The following is a 21,184-nucleotide window of genomic DNA, read 5'->3' as shown; positions in this document are numbered from 1 at the left end:
AAATTATATATATATATATTTTATTTAGGGCAAATCATTTTAGCCTTCCCCAATCGCCTCTCTCGCCTAGGGATGGCAAATTCTCCATTCCCGTCGGGTCCCCACCCCGCCCAGTTTATAGCGGGGTTGGGGACCCTTTTATGTAAACGAGGATGGGAATAGGGATAAATTTTGAAAACCCGCCGGGGGCGAGGACGAGGACGGGGTAAACCCGCCCTGCCCTGCCCCGATTAAGTGTGAAATTATTAATATACCTTTACATATAATTTATTACTAAATTAGATTTAGTATATATATGAAAATAAGAAAAATTGTATTTTTTAAAAATATATATATATGTTAATCGGGTCGGGGTCGAGGTCGGGGGAGGGGGAGGGGCCGGGGCCAGGGCCAGGGGTGGGTATGGGAGTAGTGGTGAAATTTTAAGCGGGAATGGGGATTGAAAAATTCAGTAGGGATGGTAATGAGGAATGAGATCCCCGCCCAACCCCGCCCCGTTGCCATCCCTACTCTCGCCTATCTCTGAACTTACCTCCCCCCTCTCTCTCTCTTTCTCATTTTCTGCAACAACAGCAAACTACAAAATCTACAAGAATCAAAACTTTAAAGCCCATATATTTCAGTTTCATCTATCTACAACAATCAAAAGTTCAAAACCCATATCGGCATATCATTTCAGGTTGTTCAAAAAATCAAAAACCAGATCTTTCAATTTCCATCGCCCGCTGTTCCAGATCGGGTTCGCCGTTCGCTGTTGGCAAAGCTTCAACCGCTGTCTCTCAAATCTCAACCATTTCAGATCTTTCAAAAAATCAAAACCCAGATCTTTCAATTTTCATCGCCCGCTATTTCAGTTCGCCGTTCGCCGGTTTGCAAGCTTCAACCGTTGTCTCTCAACTCTCAAGCTTGCCCCCCTCTCTCTCTCTGCAACTGCTACCTTGAATGTATGGGGACGGTACACAGAGAAAGAGAAAGAGAAAGAAGAGAGAGAGAGAGAGAGAGGAGAGAGAACGGAGGAAAAAAATTTATTTTTTTTTTTTTTGGGTTTTGGGTTGGGTTCGGGTTGAGCCCGAGCCCAACCCGAATATGTCTGGGTTTTGACAAAACTCAACCCGAATATGAACCCGATTTGTAAACTTAAAGTCCAAATTTCAAATTTTCGGATTGGGCTGGGTTAGCCCGCCCAAGTTGCAGCCCTGGTCCTTTCCTTCTCTCAGTTAGCTCTTGTTTACCTGCTGCGTTTTCTGTTACAAGGTTTTTTGTCACTCAAAAAATTTTCAGGAACTCAGGAAACAAAAAAACTGTCAAACAAATATGAAGGCAGTTTTCCATAAAACTGAACTAAACAGAGTTTTTGTACAGTTTTTTATTTTCAGTTCTATGAAAACAGAAAATTATTTTCAGAATAACAAATCAAGTAGATCATTTTTAATCTCGGTAATTAAAGTGGATTAAAAAGAAAAACTATATACAAAACAGCTGGCCCAAGGAAGCCCCAAACATGGTCAACAAACATTAAACACCAAGAAAGAAAGCAGGAAAACAATGCCATGCAAATCTTAGAAGTAGAAATAACCCAAGAGACCAGCAGTGAAGGGAAGTAGGAGGCAGCTACACAACCATCCCATTCCAGAAAATCAACAGGAGGAGAAACAAAGAAAGGGAAGAGGATGCATGAAGCATACTGAAATTCATTTTCTACTGCTCCGTTTTTGCTCTGTTTTTCACAAACAGAGAATGTGGACAAAAATAACGTCAATGCTCAGGAGAAGCCATCTCATATTGCTACCATCAATTAAAAGCAATCCACAGGATTAGGAATCGAGATGTTGCAATCTTTCTCCCAGTTCACAATAGAAGCAAAATTCTACCGGAGCAAAAGAATGACACATTGACACCTTAAATGTGTCCTAGTGGTTGCAAATTTCATGTCCAAGCATTAGCCCAAAAAAAAAAAAAAAAAAGGTTCATGTCCATTTGACATTCCTTCAACTTTCATTTGCAATAAGACGTGATCATCATGTAAGTAACTTGTGATCAAAGGAACAAATTATCATCTCCATTGTCAAGGTGATGCACACCTAATACTATTATATAATTATATAATGGACACTAATAAATAATGAACTGTAGCTCCTGACAAGTGAGGAGAAACATCCTCCTTCCTGTCAGCCTATTGAACCATGTCTGTCCTTTTATAAGATTAATAAGTAAATAAAAGAGGATAACCAACAATTTTAGGTGGGTCCAACTCATAACAAAATCACTAATGTGGTCCAATCAAATCATGACAAGTCAGTTGTAATAAAAGAACTTCCTGGTGCAGTATTGCATTCTGCTAAAATTACATCCAAGGCAACACTATATAGGCATAAAACAAATTAATAAATTAGGAGTAAATAGATGCTAATATAATCAATGAAAACAACACTAGGAAAAAAGCAATTTTGAGTCCTATATTGTGTGGGGTCTAAGTGCTGGAAGGGTATGCATTACAAATTTCGAAATCAAATGACTTAATGCATTCTGAAATATAAAACAACTGCTGAATGCTTGAGAATTGATTCCCCTTCCGATTTTTGGAGAACCAATCATTTTTCTTTCTTAAATCAAAAAGAAAGTTCTTTATAGGTTAGGATAATTATATTCTAACCTATTTCTCAAGCCATGTTGTGTAGTGGAAGAAATTTTTATCCTTTGATAATTTTGTATCTTGCACTAAACCAATCTGTCTATAAAACATTTTCATATCTTGTTGACTATTGGTCAACTCTAAACTATTACAGGTCAAGAAGAAAAGTCATGTCCATATGCAGTCCAACTAATTCTTTGATAAATTGACAACAAGCTAAACATGAGTTACTTGTCAAACAAATCTCTTGAGTCTCTTTTTTCCAGTATCCACTCAACAACATTACCAATATACTATCATATATAAGTATCTCATTCTATTTCAAGATAAGAATGCATATAACCAAAACAACTTGGCATAACCAAAGCATTCTAAAGATACATATAATATATATGATAAGATATATATTTCAGGACCATACCATAGATTTGTTAGTAGCCTTCCGAACAAGTGCTTAGCGGGACACTCCAGAGAGAAGGCATTTGAACGTCCAAGTGATAATGATAGATTGGAGTAATGCTGCTATCTTCCAAGTTGAAGACACCCAAATCATGAGAGTCTCTTAAGATTTCAGCATCAGGAGAAGTGAAGTATATACAATTCAGAGCCAACCCAGGGAAATCAGCAGCAGAGACAGAGACAGATTCATTAAGTCCGATAAACAACGCCCGATCGCCTAAGCTTGGCAAGAGTACCCAGTCCATGTTCACAAAGTCTAGCTTATACACATCAAACAGAAGCGTCTTCTTGGGGCCGGTTGTATCCTGATAAATCATTTCAGGATGGAAGTTGCCATTAGAATCAAAATTGTAACTGTAGTACCTCACAACCATCAACAACTCCCCCGAAGACTCCACCAGATAACGGTCGGGACTCCAAAGACGTCTCAACCGGGATTGGTGTGCGTCCATGATGGGGTGTACCCAAGGAGGGAAATGAGAAATTACGATAGATTTCCTCGGAGCCGGAAGAAACGAATGGGGGCGGAAATCCCAAGCTTCTATTAATTTATAAGAGTCAGAGAAAGCATAAAAAGTTTGGTTCTTGCTGAAATAGATGAGATCATGGTATGATGTGGCTGATCCATCTAAGGCAGTCCTTGAGTTGTCCCCAATTCTGCAGAAGGCGAGTTTGTTTTACTTGTAACCTTGGATGACCATCACAGTACAATCAGAAGAAGAGCGAGTACTCTTCTTATTAAGTTCATTAAGATCATCGATGTTTTGGTGGTGATGAAGATGATGATTGGGTGGGAATGGAGATGGAGATGAGGATAAAGCAATATTCTTGAAGAAAGGCGCCTTACTTAGTTCTTCAGAAGATATGGGCGCAAACTGATCCCAAATGGTGAACTCTGTAACAATGGGGGATGAAAATGAGGTTGAAGAAGAAGAGGGGTTAGTGTTGGCATTGTATCGAACAGTTGAGACGATAGAAGGGAGTGTTTGGATGGGAGGGAGAGGGAGGTAAGGGAGGTAGGAGTTGATGAAACGATTGAAGAGATAGAGAGAGCAATTGCGAGGGTGGATGAAAGCGAGCCATCCACGAGACGAACCGAAGCAGATGGACTCGTCGGGGGGAAGTAGTTCTCTCTGCCATGGAAGCATAAGATTCGACTCCATCTTCACCACTTTCTTCTCCCTAATGCTGAAGAAGCGGTGGTAATACTTGCTGTCGTCGTTGGCGTCCATTGTTACGAGATTGTACCTTTCGCCGTTGACTTCTGCAACCAACCGAGATCCACCAGGTAGCATCAGGCACGGTGCTGATCGGAGAGTGAGGGGTCCTCGTGCCTCCTCTTCATCAACTACTACTACACCATCTGTCGTTGTTGCTTGAGCAGAAGAAGAAAAACGACGGTGGATCGACGAAGAGGGCGCAGCATTTTCGAAGACTCCGACTGATCTGCCTCCGAGACGAAGAAAATACTCCGATGATCGGACGGGAGAGAGCAAACCGCCACCGCCACCGCCACCGCCGCCGCCGCCACCAGTTGTGGAATGGTGATATCCGGCGGCCGGATTGGAACAATTGGACCATGTTTTGAGCATAGAGCGGCGGCAATGCAGCATACGATCGCCAAAACTCCTCCAATTAGCCATTTCTGTGTGTGTGTTTCTGAGATACCACTATTCGTGACCTGTTCAGTACCAACCCTTATTTTTAAGTACTAAAGAGTGCATCATTTTCTCTCCCATTGACTAGAGTCAAACCTGATTCTTATGAGTTACGGGATTTGGAGTTCAAAGTTTCGACCCAAACTTAACTGAGATGGGCTTGGTTGAACTTGAAATGTTGGCACAATCCAAATTTAGTCAGAATCCTAACCCTATATATATAAATTATATATAAATTCTAAATTCTTTATATCTTGATTTATTATATATAGAATTATGGAGTAATATATATACCTACACATTTTTTAAAAAACTTTTATGATAAGTAGTAATTCAACTCAAAGTTATTAGGTGGAGGTTATAATCTTCCGGCCCAAACGAGGAGATCAGATATGCGTATTTGCTTAAACTTTCAAAAATAAAAAGATAAAACTAATTTTAAATCCAATTTTTTCACAAGTTCAAAAAAATTGAGTGCAAGTTGGGAGCATGAGTTGGGTTGAAGGTTTTACCAACTCACTCAAGTTGATCCAAACGGTAAATTTAAAATTCACACAAACATAACCATCCAAGTTTACACAAGCCAAATTTGCAGAAAGATATAATGATGTCATCGTATGAAGAATTAGTGAATTACCATGTTATAGGATATAATCCCTAAGAATGAAGTTGTACTCGTATTGATCCATTCAAATTGTATTTATTTATTTATTTATTTTTTTTGAAAAGATTATAATTACAAAAATGGCCTAAGCCCCACCCATTAGACAGGCCCAATGAAAGAGGATAGCGAGTATGAAGCAAAGCCTGCTACTTTCTTAAGGAAATAGGCCTAAGAAATCTAAATTATATGTGATTCAAGATAATTGTTTATCATTTTATTCTTTGGTTTTGTTATTAACGGCCTTTTGTTCTGCTTTTGAGGATTGGGCTTCCATGGCCCTCTCAGTTATCTCCCTTTTGTTTGTATGGGCCTTTTCAATGCAAAATAATCAAATTTTTCCCCAATATTATAAATTTAAAATATATATATCAATCCATTTGAATAAGGATGTCTTTCTTAAGGGAGAAAAAGGTGATATGACCAATTGGTCATTTGATAAAGATGTCGTCTTCCTTTAATCAAATAAGCCATTACGAACCATCCCATTTCTGATTACATCACCTACAATACAGCGCATCATATATAAATAGATAATGTTATCATTTTATCATAGAATCTTAGTAGACATATAAATTAATAGATTTAAATTTGATTGATAATATTATTCCAATTTTATATAACAGAAATAATCTTGTCTCTCCCCACTTACACCCAAATCTTGGGTTGAAGTCAAACGGTGGACCCTTGTTATCATTTTTCTCATTAAACCCTTAGATACATAAATTAATAAATTTAAAAGAGATTAATAATGTCATTACAATTTTATTTGAAAAATAAAAATTCTTTCTCAATCCCATTTTCTCCACTTTTGAATTCAAGTAATATAATATATGAACTTAAGAAATGCCTCATCCATTCTTATCCTATCCAATTAAGCATTTTAAACTTTAATATTAACTCGAGAACGATTAAGTTAAGGGCGAATTCAGAAATGCATAATAGGGTGGACTAATCTATTCTGGAATGAGCTAATACTACTAAACAATTTTTTTTTTTTTTTTTTTTTTTTTAGATTGGGCTAAAATTACCTCTAGTTTTTTTTTTTTTTTTTTTTTTTGGCACCCTTGGATTAAACGAGTTAAATGAATCAAACATGAGTTCGACTGGGATGAGAAAAAATTGATCTCTTATTATTATTATTATTTAACAAGAAACTCGCTCTATTTGAGTCACTAAATTCTTGCACTTGTTTAGTTGTATGATTTGATGAAGCCATGTATTATAAGTCCCTTTGCCTATATAAAGTTGTATAGAATCTCTGGAAAGTTAACTAGAAAGGGTAACAAGAGTAAATATGTGCATCATTGTGACTTTATTTCCTTTTAAATCTTGAATTCATTTACTTTCAAATTCCCATAATGATTTAATTAAGATTGGAGAGAGATTAATTTTGAGTTATAACCTAACTTATAGTTAGATAACTACCTGAATTTCATAGAAGTCAAGGAACTTTCATTTAGTCAATTAGTTTCAATTGACAATTCTTTATGAAAAATTAAAATCATATTTCAAATTTCTTTTAGTAACATATATATGTAAATTTTTTTTTTGGCCAATATTTGTTGCTCTTCATCAAATCGGTAAAATTTTATAAAACATATTGATCGGTTATTAGTTCACAACATGCATGTCACCCATTCATAACATGGAGACTAGAAGTAGAGTCTTCTGTAACTCAGCATGTGCATAAACACAAACTCATTTATGGGGATCAATAGACTTCTAACAACAGAAAAATGCAACTTTACATCATTAAAGAAAAATTAGAAAATATATAATATTGTATAGCATACTTTTCCAATTAGCTTTTCGCACTAAGTCGAACACATTGAGAAGGGGAGTGGCACAAGCTAGACATCTGGAGTCTTGGAGAACAGAGGTGCTACACTGTTCTTCATGAACTCAAACATAAATGAATCACCAATTAAACTGGCAGCTATAGTTGCTTCTGCAAGCCACATTAACTGGTAGAGAAGAGAACTCACACATCCACAACCCTTGTGGGAAATTGAACCCTCCGACTACTTTAGAAGGTGAGGAAGTCATACTGGGCTACAACCCTTACCGAACATATCCCTTAGCTATGCCTCAAACACAAAATAGTCAGGGGTAGCCATTTCGAAGCAGTAATCGGAGCTCATCAACAGAAGGGAAAGTTTGTATACATTGAAATATGCCCCAACTTTACAACCATGGTTTATAAAATTAAACCTTTAAAGTAGAATGCTAATCTAAAGTCTAAACTACTCAAAAAAAGGGTGCCAAATGAGCCATTTGGTTCCCACAAAAATCTAAAGTCCCCCGACATAAAATTAACTAATCATATAGATGAGAGATCCTCGTATATAGTTTTGATACCTGGCCTCTCAGATACAGAGTGAATACATCGTAGAGCTATCCCAAGGACATCTTTCATTCCCTTCTCTGCTAGTGGATTTCCCATCTCTGGCGCCAATGCAGCATCAAAGCAATCTGGTCCGCGACCTTCGGCCACCCTCAACCGCACCCAATCTGTTAAATCAACCCCTCCGTCTTCACCAGAAACCACATCACCGGCACACCTGCCAGTTAAAAGTTCCAACAAAATTACTCCGAATGCGTAGACATCAGACTTAAAGGAAGGCATTGGCTTCTTGGAAGCAGCCAGCTCTGGTGCACGATAACCAAACACCCCAGCATCAAGGATCTGTTCGACGGTGCCAGCTTGAGTCATGAGGCGATGGAGGCAGTAATCAGCAACACGGGCATTAAGATCAGGACCATCTAACAGTATGTTGGTTGCTTTGAGGTTTCCATGTGGAATGGCACGGTCAAAATGGAGATAATTCAGTCCACGTGCAACATCAACTGCTATTTTGAGCCTCTGAGCCCAGGATAGTGGAGGACCCTTTCTTCCAGGTCGATCTGCAGATGTTGGTTTATCAGATACCCAAATAAAAGCCACCAAGAAAACATGAACAAATACTATAGAGTCAACATATGAGCAATAATTATGGGTGAAAATGGGGTCTCATTGGGATTTGGGACTAAACTCTCAACCTTCTATTTGGAAGGAGGTGGAGATACCATTTGGGTTAAGTCCTTGGTGTGAAAATGGATTTTGTGTCTTTCTATATTATACAAAAGCATGACAAATACATCAGCAGAAGCCAATTAAAGCTGGCATGGTATAATGGACAACAGGGAAAAGAAATAATAGAAATATGATTAATCATACAATTTGACATGTGTTCTTAACAGAATGTATGTTGAAGGAAAAAAAATGGGTTCTGTTTTTGTTATTGGATGAAACGGGATTCTTTCAGAAGTTTGTTGTACAGGACTAACATAATTTTTCAATGAAAGTTAGTTGTATAAGGCATAAGATTTCCCGAGCATTCAACTAATGAATCATATAATCTCGACCAGGGCCATACAAGGGCAACAATTATTAACTATATAAATAAATAGCATGTTTTCAATTTGTTAGAGAAGACTTCTGGTTAACACATAACGGCAATGCACCATGATTAAAAAGGGCTGTCAATCTATATTGCTCAGATGATGATTTGTCAGGCCATGACCCTGAAAATGCTAAAAGTGTGATTTGATCAAATGGATGTTCAATTGCAAATTTGCAATACAAGATAATAAAACCTTATTTCCATAGTGGTTATACTATTTTTATTATATAGCATGTCCAGATAGGAAGAAGTGGATATTGAATCCAGAAGAGGACGGCGACTAATATGATGAGTGATGTTGATAAATTAACAGCTCCAAGGTGCGAATGAAACTTAGCCAACCAGCTAGTGACGTACCAATTACCACTTCATGATACCAGAGGAAACTTACCAAATAAAGCATTCAAAATACAGTTTGTGGCATCAGGCCAGAGAATTTAAGAAAAATAACGATAACTAGTAATTTTACCTGGAATTACATATCAGTGTATCACCTTAATGGTTTAAGAATGAGGACTCTCTAATGAGATGGAAGTCCTAAGTTATATCTTTAACTTCCGGGAAACATATATATATAATATATGTCTTCTAGCAAAAGATAATATGCTGTATAACTAACATTAGCTTTTCATCTTCACTATTAAGTGCAATAAAAAAGGGGGGGCAAGTATCATATCCAATCACTTAACAATGGGAATGAGGTTTGTCCATCGTAAAGGAATCCCGGAATCATATAATTTAAAATTTTCTTTTCTTTCCCCCCAGTCTGTCAAAAGGTTATAGGTCTGTTTCCAGTTTTCCCCATCAAGTATAGCATGGCTCCTAGATAGAACCAACACTAATTATTGATTATAGATAAAGCAACCCACCAAAAGAGCCAAGGGCACAATCCATGTACGCACAAATTATACACAGAAGAAACAAGAGCAAAAAGGAAAAGAACCAAACAGTACCATGATCATACCCTTATGCCCCAAAAAAATTAACAAAAAAGTCATAAATCAGATCTTTAAGAACAGAAAATATACAACACTCAACACTACACATTTATCTTTAATATTTAGTGAAGAATGGAGCTTCATGCCCTTAAGAGATTTCATTAGGAATTTCACATTTTCATAAATGAGTAGCCTAGTAACAAGATTTCCTTAATGCTCACCCAATAACTCTCCCTTTCCTCTGAACATCTCTTGCATGGCTTTGACCCACACATAACTTTGTCAGGATACCACATCCATTAATTTGACCAGCCTATGGAGCCAAGCTTGAACGATTCTACACATAAATTTTGGCTGTGGGACTCGTGTGGTCCTCCACAAATTTATCTGATGGGCATCAGCAACCATGCCAAACATGTACATATTCACAGGAGAAGTCATGGTACGCATTTTAATGCCACCCTTTGGCAGCCTATTCTTTGATCACTGCTTCATCAGTGGAAGCAATGCACAAGAAATGTCAAGCACCACATTTTTTGAAAAATAATCACCAATTTCTTTTCTTTTTTTTAACCAAAAAAATTCTTTTTCACACAACAAATATGGGCAGTACGAAGGCAATTATAGGAATAGAAGCAAATCCATTTCAGTTCAATTCTTTTTCAGTTGGTTATGCAAATCTAATTAATGGGTCGGAAAAGATATTACCATATAGAAAGCTTGCAAGACTTCCAGGTGAAATGTAATCTGAAAGAATGAGTTTTTCATGCTGTGTTGGTCCCCAATAGTACCCTCTCAAGCCCACCACATTTGGGTGCCTGATATTTGCAAATTTTTTTGCCTCCTTGGCAAAATACTTTCTCTGTTTTGCCACCCCTTCTCTCAACCACTTCACAGTCAGTAACACCCCATTATCAAGGGTAGCCTTGTAAGAAGTCCCATGGCTGCTCCTCCCCATAACTTCAGCTGGGGCCCTAGATAGTTCTTCGGGTGTGAAGGAAATTGTATCGTCAAGAAAATACAGCTCACCAGCCAATCGATCCGGTGACCTGGAACTCAGTCTTGCAAGATTTTCTGGTGTATCAGACTCTCCAGACTCTGGTGACCAAGAGAAATGGCTCTTCTTTGTTGGGGAGTAGCCAGTTACAGCTGCCATTTTCTCAGTAGGACTAATCATCTCAGATGAGGATCCTTTTCGAGTAGTTGTAAAATCCTCAGCTGAAACAACTCCAGTACCGGCACTGTCCCTTCCACTAAAGGCGGAAGGATTTGATGGGGCCTGCCTCGGGATGTTTTTTCCTGTAACATGTTCCGGAAGAGGTCTCCTTGATATGCGGATGTAATGTACGAAGATGGCAAGCAGGATTAGAATAACCACTGCAGTGACACATGCAATTATGACCATCACTTTGACTATAGTCTTGATCGGTTTACCCTTGGGATTTCCAACAGGAAAATTGCTCGATCCAGGAGGAGCATTTGGAAATTGTAATCCAGAATTTCCAGGATAGAAAGAAGATTGTGGAAACTTCCTCAGATTCTCTGGGACAACCCCAGACAGATCATTGAATGATGCATTAAAGCTTTCGAGACTGTTTGACAGGTTATTCGGCAAAGGACCTGTGAAATGATTCTGGGATATATCTAATGAACTCAGGGAACTGATTTCAGTCATGGATGTTGGCAGAGAACCAGAGAAATTATTCCCTGCAAGACTTAGCATTTGAAGGCCAGTCAGTGATCCAAATTCACCTGGAAAATAACCATTCAACCTGTTATGAGAAAGATCAAGAACCCGGAGACTGGGTTCTGTCGATCCAATACTTTTGGGAGTGAAGTCAATACTTCCTACAAGCAAATTATTTTCAAGATGAAGTTCTTGCAGTGTGGGCAAGCTTAACAGTGTAGTTAGAAGAGGTCCATTAAACTGGTTGAAACTAAGATCAAGGACCGTGAGTTTAGGAAACTGCATAATAACTTTTGGGAGTGAACTACTAAGAGAGTTATGGGATAGGTTGAGGTAATTTAACCGCAAAAATTGTGAAGTCATCTCAGGGATGGACCCTGTCAAACGGTTCTCGCTGAGATCAAGGAATTCAATGTTTGCCCATTTTGCTAACTTGGTTAAATTTCCTCCAAATTGGTTTTTTGACAGATCAAGTACTTCACAGCTTCCAGTCAGCAATGGAAGTTCACCAGAAAGCCCATTTGAGGAGAGATTAAGAATTCGCAAAGTTGTTGACGTAATCATGCTTATTGGGCCTGAAAGATGAACTAGAATATAAGAGGCATAGCACAGACCAAATCACACAGGACCAGTCATTGTAGCGGTGGCCAAATAGACCAGTTTAAGTAAAATGGAAGTTTGAATTATCAATCACAAAGCAACAGTATTCGCCTTAAAAAAAATTAAGATGTTTCTATATTAGCTTTAAGATTAAATCATTCACTTTTAAAAAAATGATATTTTATAAAGATAAATTCCTAATCATAGAAGTACCTGTGAGGTTGTTTCCGCTCAAATCCAATTCGGTTAGAACCAAAGAATCTCCTTTCAAAAGGTCATTAGGGATAAAACCAGAAAATCTGTTGTTGCTGAGCTTGACAACCTGAAGATCATAAACAAAATCAAACCCAGGTAATTCTCCAGACAGCTGGTTGAAGCTCAAATCCAGCACCTTCAAGTTCCCAAATGATTGTGGCTCCCCACTGCTTACCAGTGATCCAGTAAGCTGGTTGTGGCTGAGATTTAGATACTTAATAGTATCAGAGATACCCAGTTGAACTTTCTGCTTCATAGAATCGGAAGTCACTAGCAAATTCCCACTCAAATCAACATGAATTGCACTAGAAAGGAGAAAGAATTCCTCATCTAGACTTCCATCAAGCATGTTGCCATGCAAGTCAAGCACCTGAAGATTTGTCATCGCCTCAAATCCTTTTGGGATTTTCTTTGTGAACCTATTGAGAGAAAGGTTAAGATACACCAAACTTGTCAACCTTGTAATAGATGACGGCAGTGACCCGGAAAACGAGTTGTGACTCAAGTCCATAGTCTGGAGAGATGTAAGCCCGAAAATTGATTCCGGAATAGGACCAGAGAAGTTGTTCCCCGCCAATGAGAGGTTCCGTAAGCTCCCCAATTTACCAAAAGCTGGTGGTAAAGATGAGAAGAATAGATTGTTCGAAACATCCAGAAACTCAAGGTTTTTAAAGTCACCTACATTTTCAGGGACTTTGCCGGTCATCGAATTGTTTGACATGGAGAGTTTTACAAGCTTTGTAAGGTTCAAAAACAAAGTCAAATCAGCATCCCCGGATAATCCCAGATTATCAAGGACAATCCCTGCAACATTGCTACCATCACACATGATCCCATTCCAAGAGGAAGGGCACCCATTGAAGTCAATGGACTCCTCATTCCACGAATTGAGCACAAAACCAGTTGGGTCATTCTTGATTCCCTTCTTGAATTCAAGCAGTGCCAAAATGTCCTGTGAAGGAAGTTGCCCCATGGCAGATACCAAAAATAGGGAAACCACCAGAACCCTAAAGTACCTCATACTAACCCCAAAATGGCTTCGCCCAAGTAGTATTATACAAGCACAATGTCAAGAACCAAAGTACTATTTTTTCAAGCTCTCAACTCCAAAAATTTGAAGAAATCCAACTGGGTTATATATCATTCAACATCCCAAAAACACAATTCAAAACCAAAAACTCCAATTTGTTCAGCAACCAATTCTTAAAAACAGAGTTCAAAACCCTTGAGGACTAAATCTATAAGAGACCATAGCTAAGTGATGTGGATGTTCAGAAAAATGAGAAAATAAAAAAGTGCTTCAGGAAAACACTTCAAGCAACACAAACTGAACGAAAATAAGAAATGTGTGAAATAAACTGCAGAAACAAAGTCATTTTCACATAACTAACCATGGAAAGTTCAGCATTTTCTTACCATATCCTTTAATAGGAACAATGTGGCTCGGTGCAATCTGAAAACTTTCCTTCAAAGATCCAAACTCGACTCTGATTAGAGATTTGAACAATCTGAAACTACAGATTTGCTTGTGTATGTTTAGATAACATCTCACAAACTTCACATTTGAAGGTACTGTACAGAAAACCCATGAAAAAGGACGCAAATGGGTATTCAAATATACATCTACACTGTACCCAGAAATTTTCCGCCCTCTAGAAACCCTAACAACACATTTTAGCTTCTCAAAAGGACCAAAGATGTCTGGCAATCACAGTGAAAAAACCCTAATCTTTTACTATTGTATAAGAAAATAAACCAAACCATAAACAGTAAAAGAAAAGAATTTTTGTCTCTATCAATTCATTCAGTCTCACTATCACTCTCTCTCTCTCTCTCTCTCTCTCTAAAAAAATGACATTTGGGAACCCAACAAAAAAATACACCCAGCTTTGCTCTGTTTTTTCCAATTTTTGTTGAGGGTACTATTTTAATTAGTGCCCGTGAATGACAAAGAGAAAAAGCGGGAATTAGTATATGTTTTATTATGTACTCCGTATATACTTTATTACTTTATTAGTAAATGAGAGCATTACCCGCCAAAAAGTAGAGAATCTCGGAGTGGGATGTCAGATGGTATATTATATAAATTCAATTAAGATTTTGGGATGTGGACGTGTAGTAGTAGTGTGTTTGGTATTTAGGTTCCTAAAATATTTTTTAAAAATTATTTTTTTATTTTTTGATGTTCGATTATAATAAAGAATTTACAAAAAAAAATTAAAATTTAATAAAAATAATTTATTCATAAATTTTTGATAAATTATTTTACATATCCGATGAACTTGCTCTCAACGTCAATGTAAACTTTTACCAAACACCAACAAAACATAATCTCAATAAAAATTATATTAGTAATTTCTCAACTCCGTATTTTAACACATATTTTGATGTAAATAAAAAAAAATACATGACTGAAGATCAATTTCTCAATTTATTTGAGAAATTATTAAATGGTTACTATGTTACAGTATACTGTTAGAACACATTTGTATTTCTTTAAATATATGAAAAATATCATTTGTAATGTTTACACAAAAGTGTTGTACAATTTTTTTTAAAGTAAACATAAAATATAAAAATAAGTCCTAAATCATTTGATTATTAAGAAGAAATAAAATTAAATTAAATACTAAAAAAAAAATTGGTCAATTGATATTGGGCCCACAGTTGCCCTTTGACTAGGGTTTTGCATGTTGAACTCCCAAAGTTCTAGAACGCTAATACCAGAGGTGAAGTAGGTAATGGCATAATGATAGGGTTGTGGACTATGGGACCCAGTGCACATTTAATCGAGGATATGTGGGGAAATGGGAATCCAACACAAAACCCTTTAAAAAAAAGGTTCATTCTTATAATCTTCTACATTCATTTGACTTTTGAGTTCTTTTCTTAATTCTATTAATACTATGCAAATAGTGCAAAAAAAATAAAAATAAAAAAATACTATGCAAATAGTGCAAAAAAAATAAAAATAAAAAAATACTGTGCAAATAGTGCCAAAAAAAAATAAATTACTATTGTAAGTGCAAAATTCTACTCAACCAATAACAATTGAGAAAAATAGTACAACACACTCAATAATAGTAAAAATAAATAAGAACAGTATCTAGAAAAGCGTAAAATTGCTTGGATCCCTTTATTGGAGGTCTGGGCCTCTATTTATATACAAAAGTTGGAAGGATTATGGTAGGACTCGCGTTGCTTGTCCTCTAATTCTTTCCATATATCAATTTCTTTGCAAATAGAATTCTTTCCTCTTTATAATTCTTCCCTTCCGGATTTTCCTTACACAGAACTTACTTCATTTGATGACTCCTTTTCCTTATAGGACCGGTTCCTTCTTTAAATGGATTTGGGCCGCATCTAACTTGGTACACATGCCTGCTAACGCCTTAATCCGAGCTTTAGTAAAGCCCGTAGTTAGATAGCGGGAGTTTTGGGCTTATGACCAACTCAACTTGAGCTTCTGACGAAATGGGCTTTGACCTTTATTGAAGATAAAGTTATATTTATGATGACGTGGATTGCTTTTATTGAAGGGAGATTTTTCCCTCCACAACTATGCAAATAAAAAGTGCAATTTTCTATCAAATGGATAATAAGCCATTATAGAGTAGTGTTTCAAGCTTTAATCTGACTCTATATATATATTTCCTTCATTTTAAAATAAGCGTCATACTTTTTTTTTTCTCTTTTTTGTCTCAAAATAATAATTCACGTTTTTTTTTTCAAATAATATATTTTACATCTTTCTATATATATGTCTTTTAAGTTTAAAATTTTAAATTTAAATATTTAAAACTTAAATGAGTAAGTTAGTAATTTTTTCGACAGACAATGTATGTCTTACCTGTCCCTTTAAAAATCACTACTCCCCATAAGCAGCATTTAAATTGAGACAAATGAAGTGTATTGAGATATACTTTTATGAATAAATTTTGGGATAATTTCACCTACGTCTCCTCAGGTTAGGCCTAATTACAGGCAGTACTCCTAACGTTTCAAATATTACACCGACCTCCCTCCAAGTTAGCTCCGTCATAACAGTCTGCCCCTCCTGTTAGTAGTCAACGCCGTCTTTTAATGATGTCAGCCTCTTCTCAATGTGAAATACCACATTTGTCCTTAAAAAGGTTGCAAAGACATTTACACCCTAACTTTTGATTTAAAATTCTTTAATGCCCTCAATATAAAGACAAAATGACCTACTATGTCTATATATATATATATAGAGAGAGAGAGAGAGAGAGATATACTATATCATCTCCTCTCTCCTCTGTATGAGTCTCTCTAAACTACCATGTCTATATATAGAATTTCTCTCTAAAATTCTAAATACAAGATCTCTCTAATGCCATATGTTTGTCTATTTATTAACAAACACCAAAAAGTAAACAATGAATTTCAAGAAAACCCATATTAAACATTTTTTTTTTTTTAGGTAATTACCATATTAAACATTTTGTCAAAGGGAAGGCCATATATAGGAGTTCCTGATAACAAAAAAAAAAAAAGAAACAAAGAAACCCAATTTGGGTCTCTACTTGGGTCACGAAGACGGGGAAGATTTCTCAAAGACGGAGAGGAATTTCCAGGCCGTCGTTGCTGGGGTTAGGCGGTGGCGATCTCGGCGGTGATGAGGGCCTCCAGGTGCGGACCAGGTGAATGGGAAGAAGAGGAAACCGAGGACGGCAAAGAGAGGGCTAGCGGGTTGGACCACATGTTCTTCGCCAGAGAGGTGGGAAAGAGAAAGAGAAAGAGAAAGAGAAAGAGAAAGAGAAACAAGTGACAGGAGAGATCCAGTGGCCCGGTTTGCTTCGTAATTTTTTTCTGTGCTTTGTTCTCGAAACCCCGGTCCTTGCTTGCTTCTTGTTCTCTATCCATATGTCTTCCTTCCAAAACTACTTTACCTATGGGATTGTTCAGCTCACTTTGGCCAATTGAACCCACATGCATCCAGAAGATCAAACTCTAAACCTAGAAACCATCCCCTGTTCTTTGATTGATCATCTGTTCCATAAAGGTAGCATGAGGTTGTTTGGTTGTTTTGTTTTTGTTTCCTAGGAAAAAATAAATAAATAAAATAAAAAATCAAAATCAAAATCAAAATCTAAGCTCAAGGGTACAAATGGTCATTTGTTAAAATAATTTGATAATATTTTATATTAATATAATAATGGAGGGTATATTAGTACTTTCACTTGAATTTCTACCGGAATCTAACGGAGATCGGTATAATATTTGAAATATTAAGAGTACTGCCTATAATTAGACCTAACTTCAAGAGAGGTAACTGAAATTATTCCATAAATTTTTATTCAAAACCTGGTTAGGAAATTATACTGAAGTTTATTTAAACTTATTTTTTTTAAAAAAAACTGTGGGTCTTCGATCATTGAATGTAAAGTAATGATGGGATGGTTAACAACAATTCAGACATAGTCAGTATAACAATTCAAAGTTTGATATTGTGGATATATATAATAAAACTAACATCATTTAACAAACTTAGATACTACTACCAACAATGTCACATAATTAGAGAGGACCCATGCAAGGCCTTTGATTGTGGGAGTATCGAATGGGACAATTAATTAAGGGCACTACTGAAGAGGTAGAAATGTTGAAAAGGTGGTCCCCCCACTACCACGTAGTAAAACACACACAACCATCTCTTGTCTTTGTAAACAAACATGTGGGGTGCCCTAGATTTAGAAGGCTACGGACCAATCAATCCACACATGCACAATGTGGTCCCCTTACCTCACTCTCTTGTATGTTTCTAAGTTTAAGCTTGATCTAACCGGTCAGTCACGGGTCCAAAACTTTGTATACCTAGTTTACATGCCAAACTGACTGCTGTTTTGGAACTTAAAACATGCCCATATATACACTGATACACACACTAATACATATGTAATTATGTATGTGTGACATTGTGTACATCGACGTATTCTTAGGTCTTGCTATTTCAAATGCATTATGGTTTTTTTGCTTGCACTCCATTCACTCGTATTAAACGACGACTCTTACTTAGTAATGAATAAATATAGTTCGTTATTGACATACATAGAATGCTTGCAGTTTGCTTAAAAAAGAGAGTAACAAAAAGATATTCTTGTAAAAGGGTATCATTAGACTCGAATCTCCTCCATTTCGCATTTGGATTCAATACCATCCAACAATATTACATCCAAAATCCAACAATACGTGAAAATAATAATAATAATTACTGTTTGGAGTATCGAATTCGTAATTTGAATTAGACATTGAAATAAGTTTAGTTAAAATTTTGAATTAAATTTTATTCCATCTCAAATTCAAAACATCAATTCTGTCTCCAAACACTACCATTTAACTTACCCGCGAAAAGTTGCTTTTCAAGTAACATAAATTTCAGAAAAAGAAAAGAAAAAGAAAAAAAGTAACATGAAATTCCAATCCAACAATTCACTTTTTTAGTGGAATGGTATGTGCGTAGGGCAGAGCATCCGAAAAGGTGATTTATCAAGGGCATTAAGGACTGACTGGTCTAGGTTATTGCATTGGGCTTTTGGTGATTGTGATGGGATATATGTAGTAGATATAAGTTGATGGCAATTTTATTTTTATTTTTTTCACTGACTTGCTTGGATTAACTGCCCTCACCGACTCCTTCCAATCATATTAGAGCTTAGAATCCTGCATTTTTCCAAGAATTGGAAAGATAAGACTTTTACAATTTACTTTCTCTGTAGGTCATGTGGAGATGTGCTAGTGGAATAATAATTTTCCACTACCATTTTAGCATTTTAAAAAGTTTCATCAACTCATAGTATTGCATGCCTTATAGTGCGTGACTTTGATATGATTAAAACTCATATATATATATACATTTTAAAAAGTTTCATCAACTCATAGTATTGCATGCCTTATAGTGCGTGACTTTGATATGATTAAAACTCATATATATATATATATATATATATATATATATATATTAACTTTTTGGTCTGGTGGAGGAAATACCCCACACTTAATGCTTATCAAACCCATTGCCCTGTTTTTTTGAAAGGGTTCTCCATCACACACATAGCACTGTTTTTTTACCCATAGTGGCACTGTAAAAATTTCTTGAATTAAAGGCCCTCATTATGTGCTGGGTTAACCTTTGCTGACTCTCAAGTGCAAGACTAGTAAACAAAAGTTAGGACTTTAGAACCAATAAAGGCAATCAACATGCACATCCAAATCAACATTTTTTCCTTTTTCTTTTTCTTTTTCTTTATTTTATTTTTTTTATTTTTAATTTTTGTTTTGGGATGAATCATCATCTTATAATCATCATTCACATCTAAGTAATAATGCTACTATTGGTTTTTTTCACGAATTTTGTTTTCAATGGATAGAGTCTAACAAGGACTCTTGTCAATATTTCTAAAGAGTAGGTCATGTAGATATTTATCTCAATCATCAATTACCACATTAATCTGTGACCAAAAATCGATAGTAAACTTTATTATATTTCTTCCAAAAATTAGGAGAGAAATAAGATTGAGGTGTGAGATGAAGTTGGTATTCAAACTAGGAGATGCCCAATCAAGTAAGTTGAAAATGGGACTAAAAATTATATATAAGCAGGTATTAATTCTAATTTAAAAGATACAACAAAAAACTAATGAACAATCACAACTCGTTTGCTCTGAAAACTAAAATGATACAAATCATACAATTGTTCTCTATTGCCCGTTAAGTAATTGGTTTTCAGAAGTTCATGATTCATAATTTCAACATATTTCAACTCACAAAAGGAAACTAATTAAGAAGCTTCTACAACTGCATAACAGAACAATATATGGATTCTCCTATAAAATCTCTCCATCACGCTTATACCATGAATGTATTTTCATTATTATAGAATCTTCTAATGTGATGGAATGGCTCCTGTGATTTTATTAAAGATCGGACGATATAACTCGATTGAATGGTAATCATAGATGATACAGGATAAAACGACTTGAATTTCAATATGGAAGTGTCAATTTGAGAATTCGATAATGATGATGATGATGATGAGATGGCAATCGAAGCAACATAAAAAATAAATAAATAAATAAAAATTGTGGGCTTGAACACTCATTTACCCGATTTATTGAAATTGGGTTGATTGGGTGAGCCCATTTCAAATGGAATAACGTAATAAATTATGTTTTAAACCCATGGATTGTTCTCGATGAGAGATCAAACTATCTTGCCTTTGATCGCAACTAAAATCAAGTGTGTCAGTAAACTTGATTTGGGCCTTAATTTGAGAACGGGGCAGTGAAAACAACTTGAAATGGTAAGAAATGGCAAAATTACACCTTTGAAGTACCCAAGGCCCAATGAACATAAGGAACCAGAGAGTCCAATTCTTAGGCCTAGGCACATATTAGTTTGATATTCAAAACAAAAATTTTCAATGATATATATATATATATATATATTCTTGTTAATACAAGTCCAGTGACATATTCTTAAAATTCTATTTTAAAAAAAAAAAAACAAACAAACATTTGATGATGTAAGCACAAAAAATTGAAATAGGTCGGACATAATGGAGTAATGCTAATGGGTTCTGTGTGATAAACGAATGCCAACTAAATTAAAAGAGAATACATATAAGACAATGATTAGACCCGCTATATTATATGTGTTATAGAATAAAAATCGAATAGGAGTTTACGAAAATAAGAATAAAATGAATGACTAGAAAATAAAATAACACATTGACAAATGAGTGTGTTATGGAATAAAGATCCAATAGGAGTTTACGAAAATAAGAAAAAAATGAATGACTAGAAAATAAAATAACACATTCACAAATGAG

The 21,184-nt window shown here is 35.9% G+C and overlaps 1 protein-coding gene across 1 annotated transcript; it reads right to left on the bottom strand.

Annotated features, from left to right (window-relative positions):
- Nucleotides 1–7,165: 7,165 nt before the first annotated feature.
- On the bottom strand, nt 7,166–14,227 carry LOC132312232 (LRR receptor-like serine/threonine-protein kinase GHR1). Its single transcript, XM_059810514.1, has 3 exons — nt 12,295–14,227; nt 10,503–12,056; nt 7,166–8,317 (listed from the first exon to the last, which is right to left on the bottom strand). Exons 1-3 carry the CDS (start codon nt 13,355–13,357, stop codon nt 7,734–7,736), a joined length of 3,201 nt encoding a protein of 1,066 aa, XP_059666497.1. The 5' UTR covers nt 13,358–14,227; the 3' UTR covers nt 7,166–7,733.
- Between the last annotated feature and the right edge of the window lie 6,957 nt (nt 14,228–21,184).

The sequence above is a fragment of the Cornus florida genome, unplaced genomic scaffold (assembly GCF_030987335.1).
Source record: "Cornus florida cultivar Cherokee Brave unplaced genomic scaffold, ASM3098733v1 CherokeeBrave_3.0.0_Hap2_Chr01, whole genome shotgun sequence".
Taxonomy (NCBI): domain Eukaryota; kingdom Viridiplantae; phylum Streptophyta; class Magnoliopsida; order Cornales; family Cornaceae; genus Cornus; species Cornus florida.
This window is presented reverse-complemented; position numbering and strand designations above follow the sequence as displayed.

Excerpts from the sequence above, each read along its gene's own strand:
- LOC132312232 (XM_059810514.1), bottom strand. The coding sequence starts at position 13,357 with ATGAGGTACTTTAGGGTTCTGGTGGTTTCCCTATTTTTGGTATCTGCC. Across the intron at positions 12,057-12,294 it reads GAGCGGAAACAACCTCACAG|GCCCAATAAGCATGATTACG; the intron begins GTACTTCTATGA and ends TTCATCTTTCAG. Across the intron at positions 8,318-10,502 it reads TCTTGCAAGCTTTCTATATG|ATCGACCTGGAAGAAAGGGT; the intron begins GTAATATCTTTT and ends CAACATCTGCAG.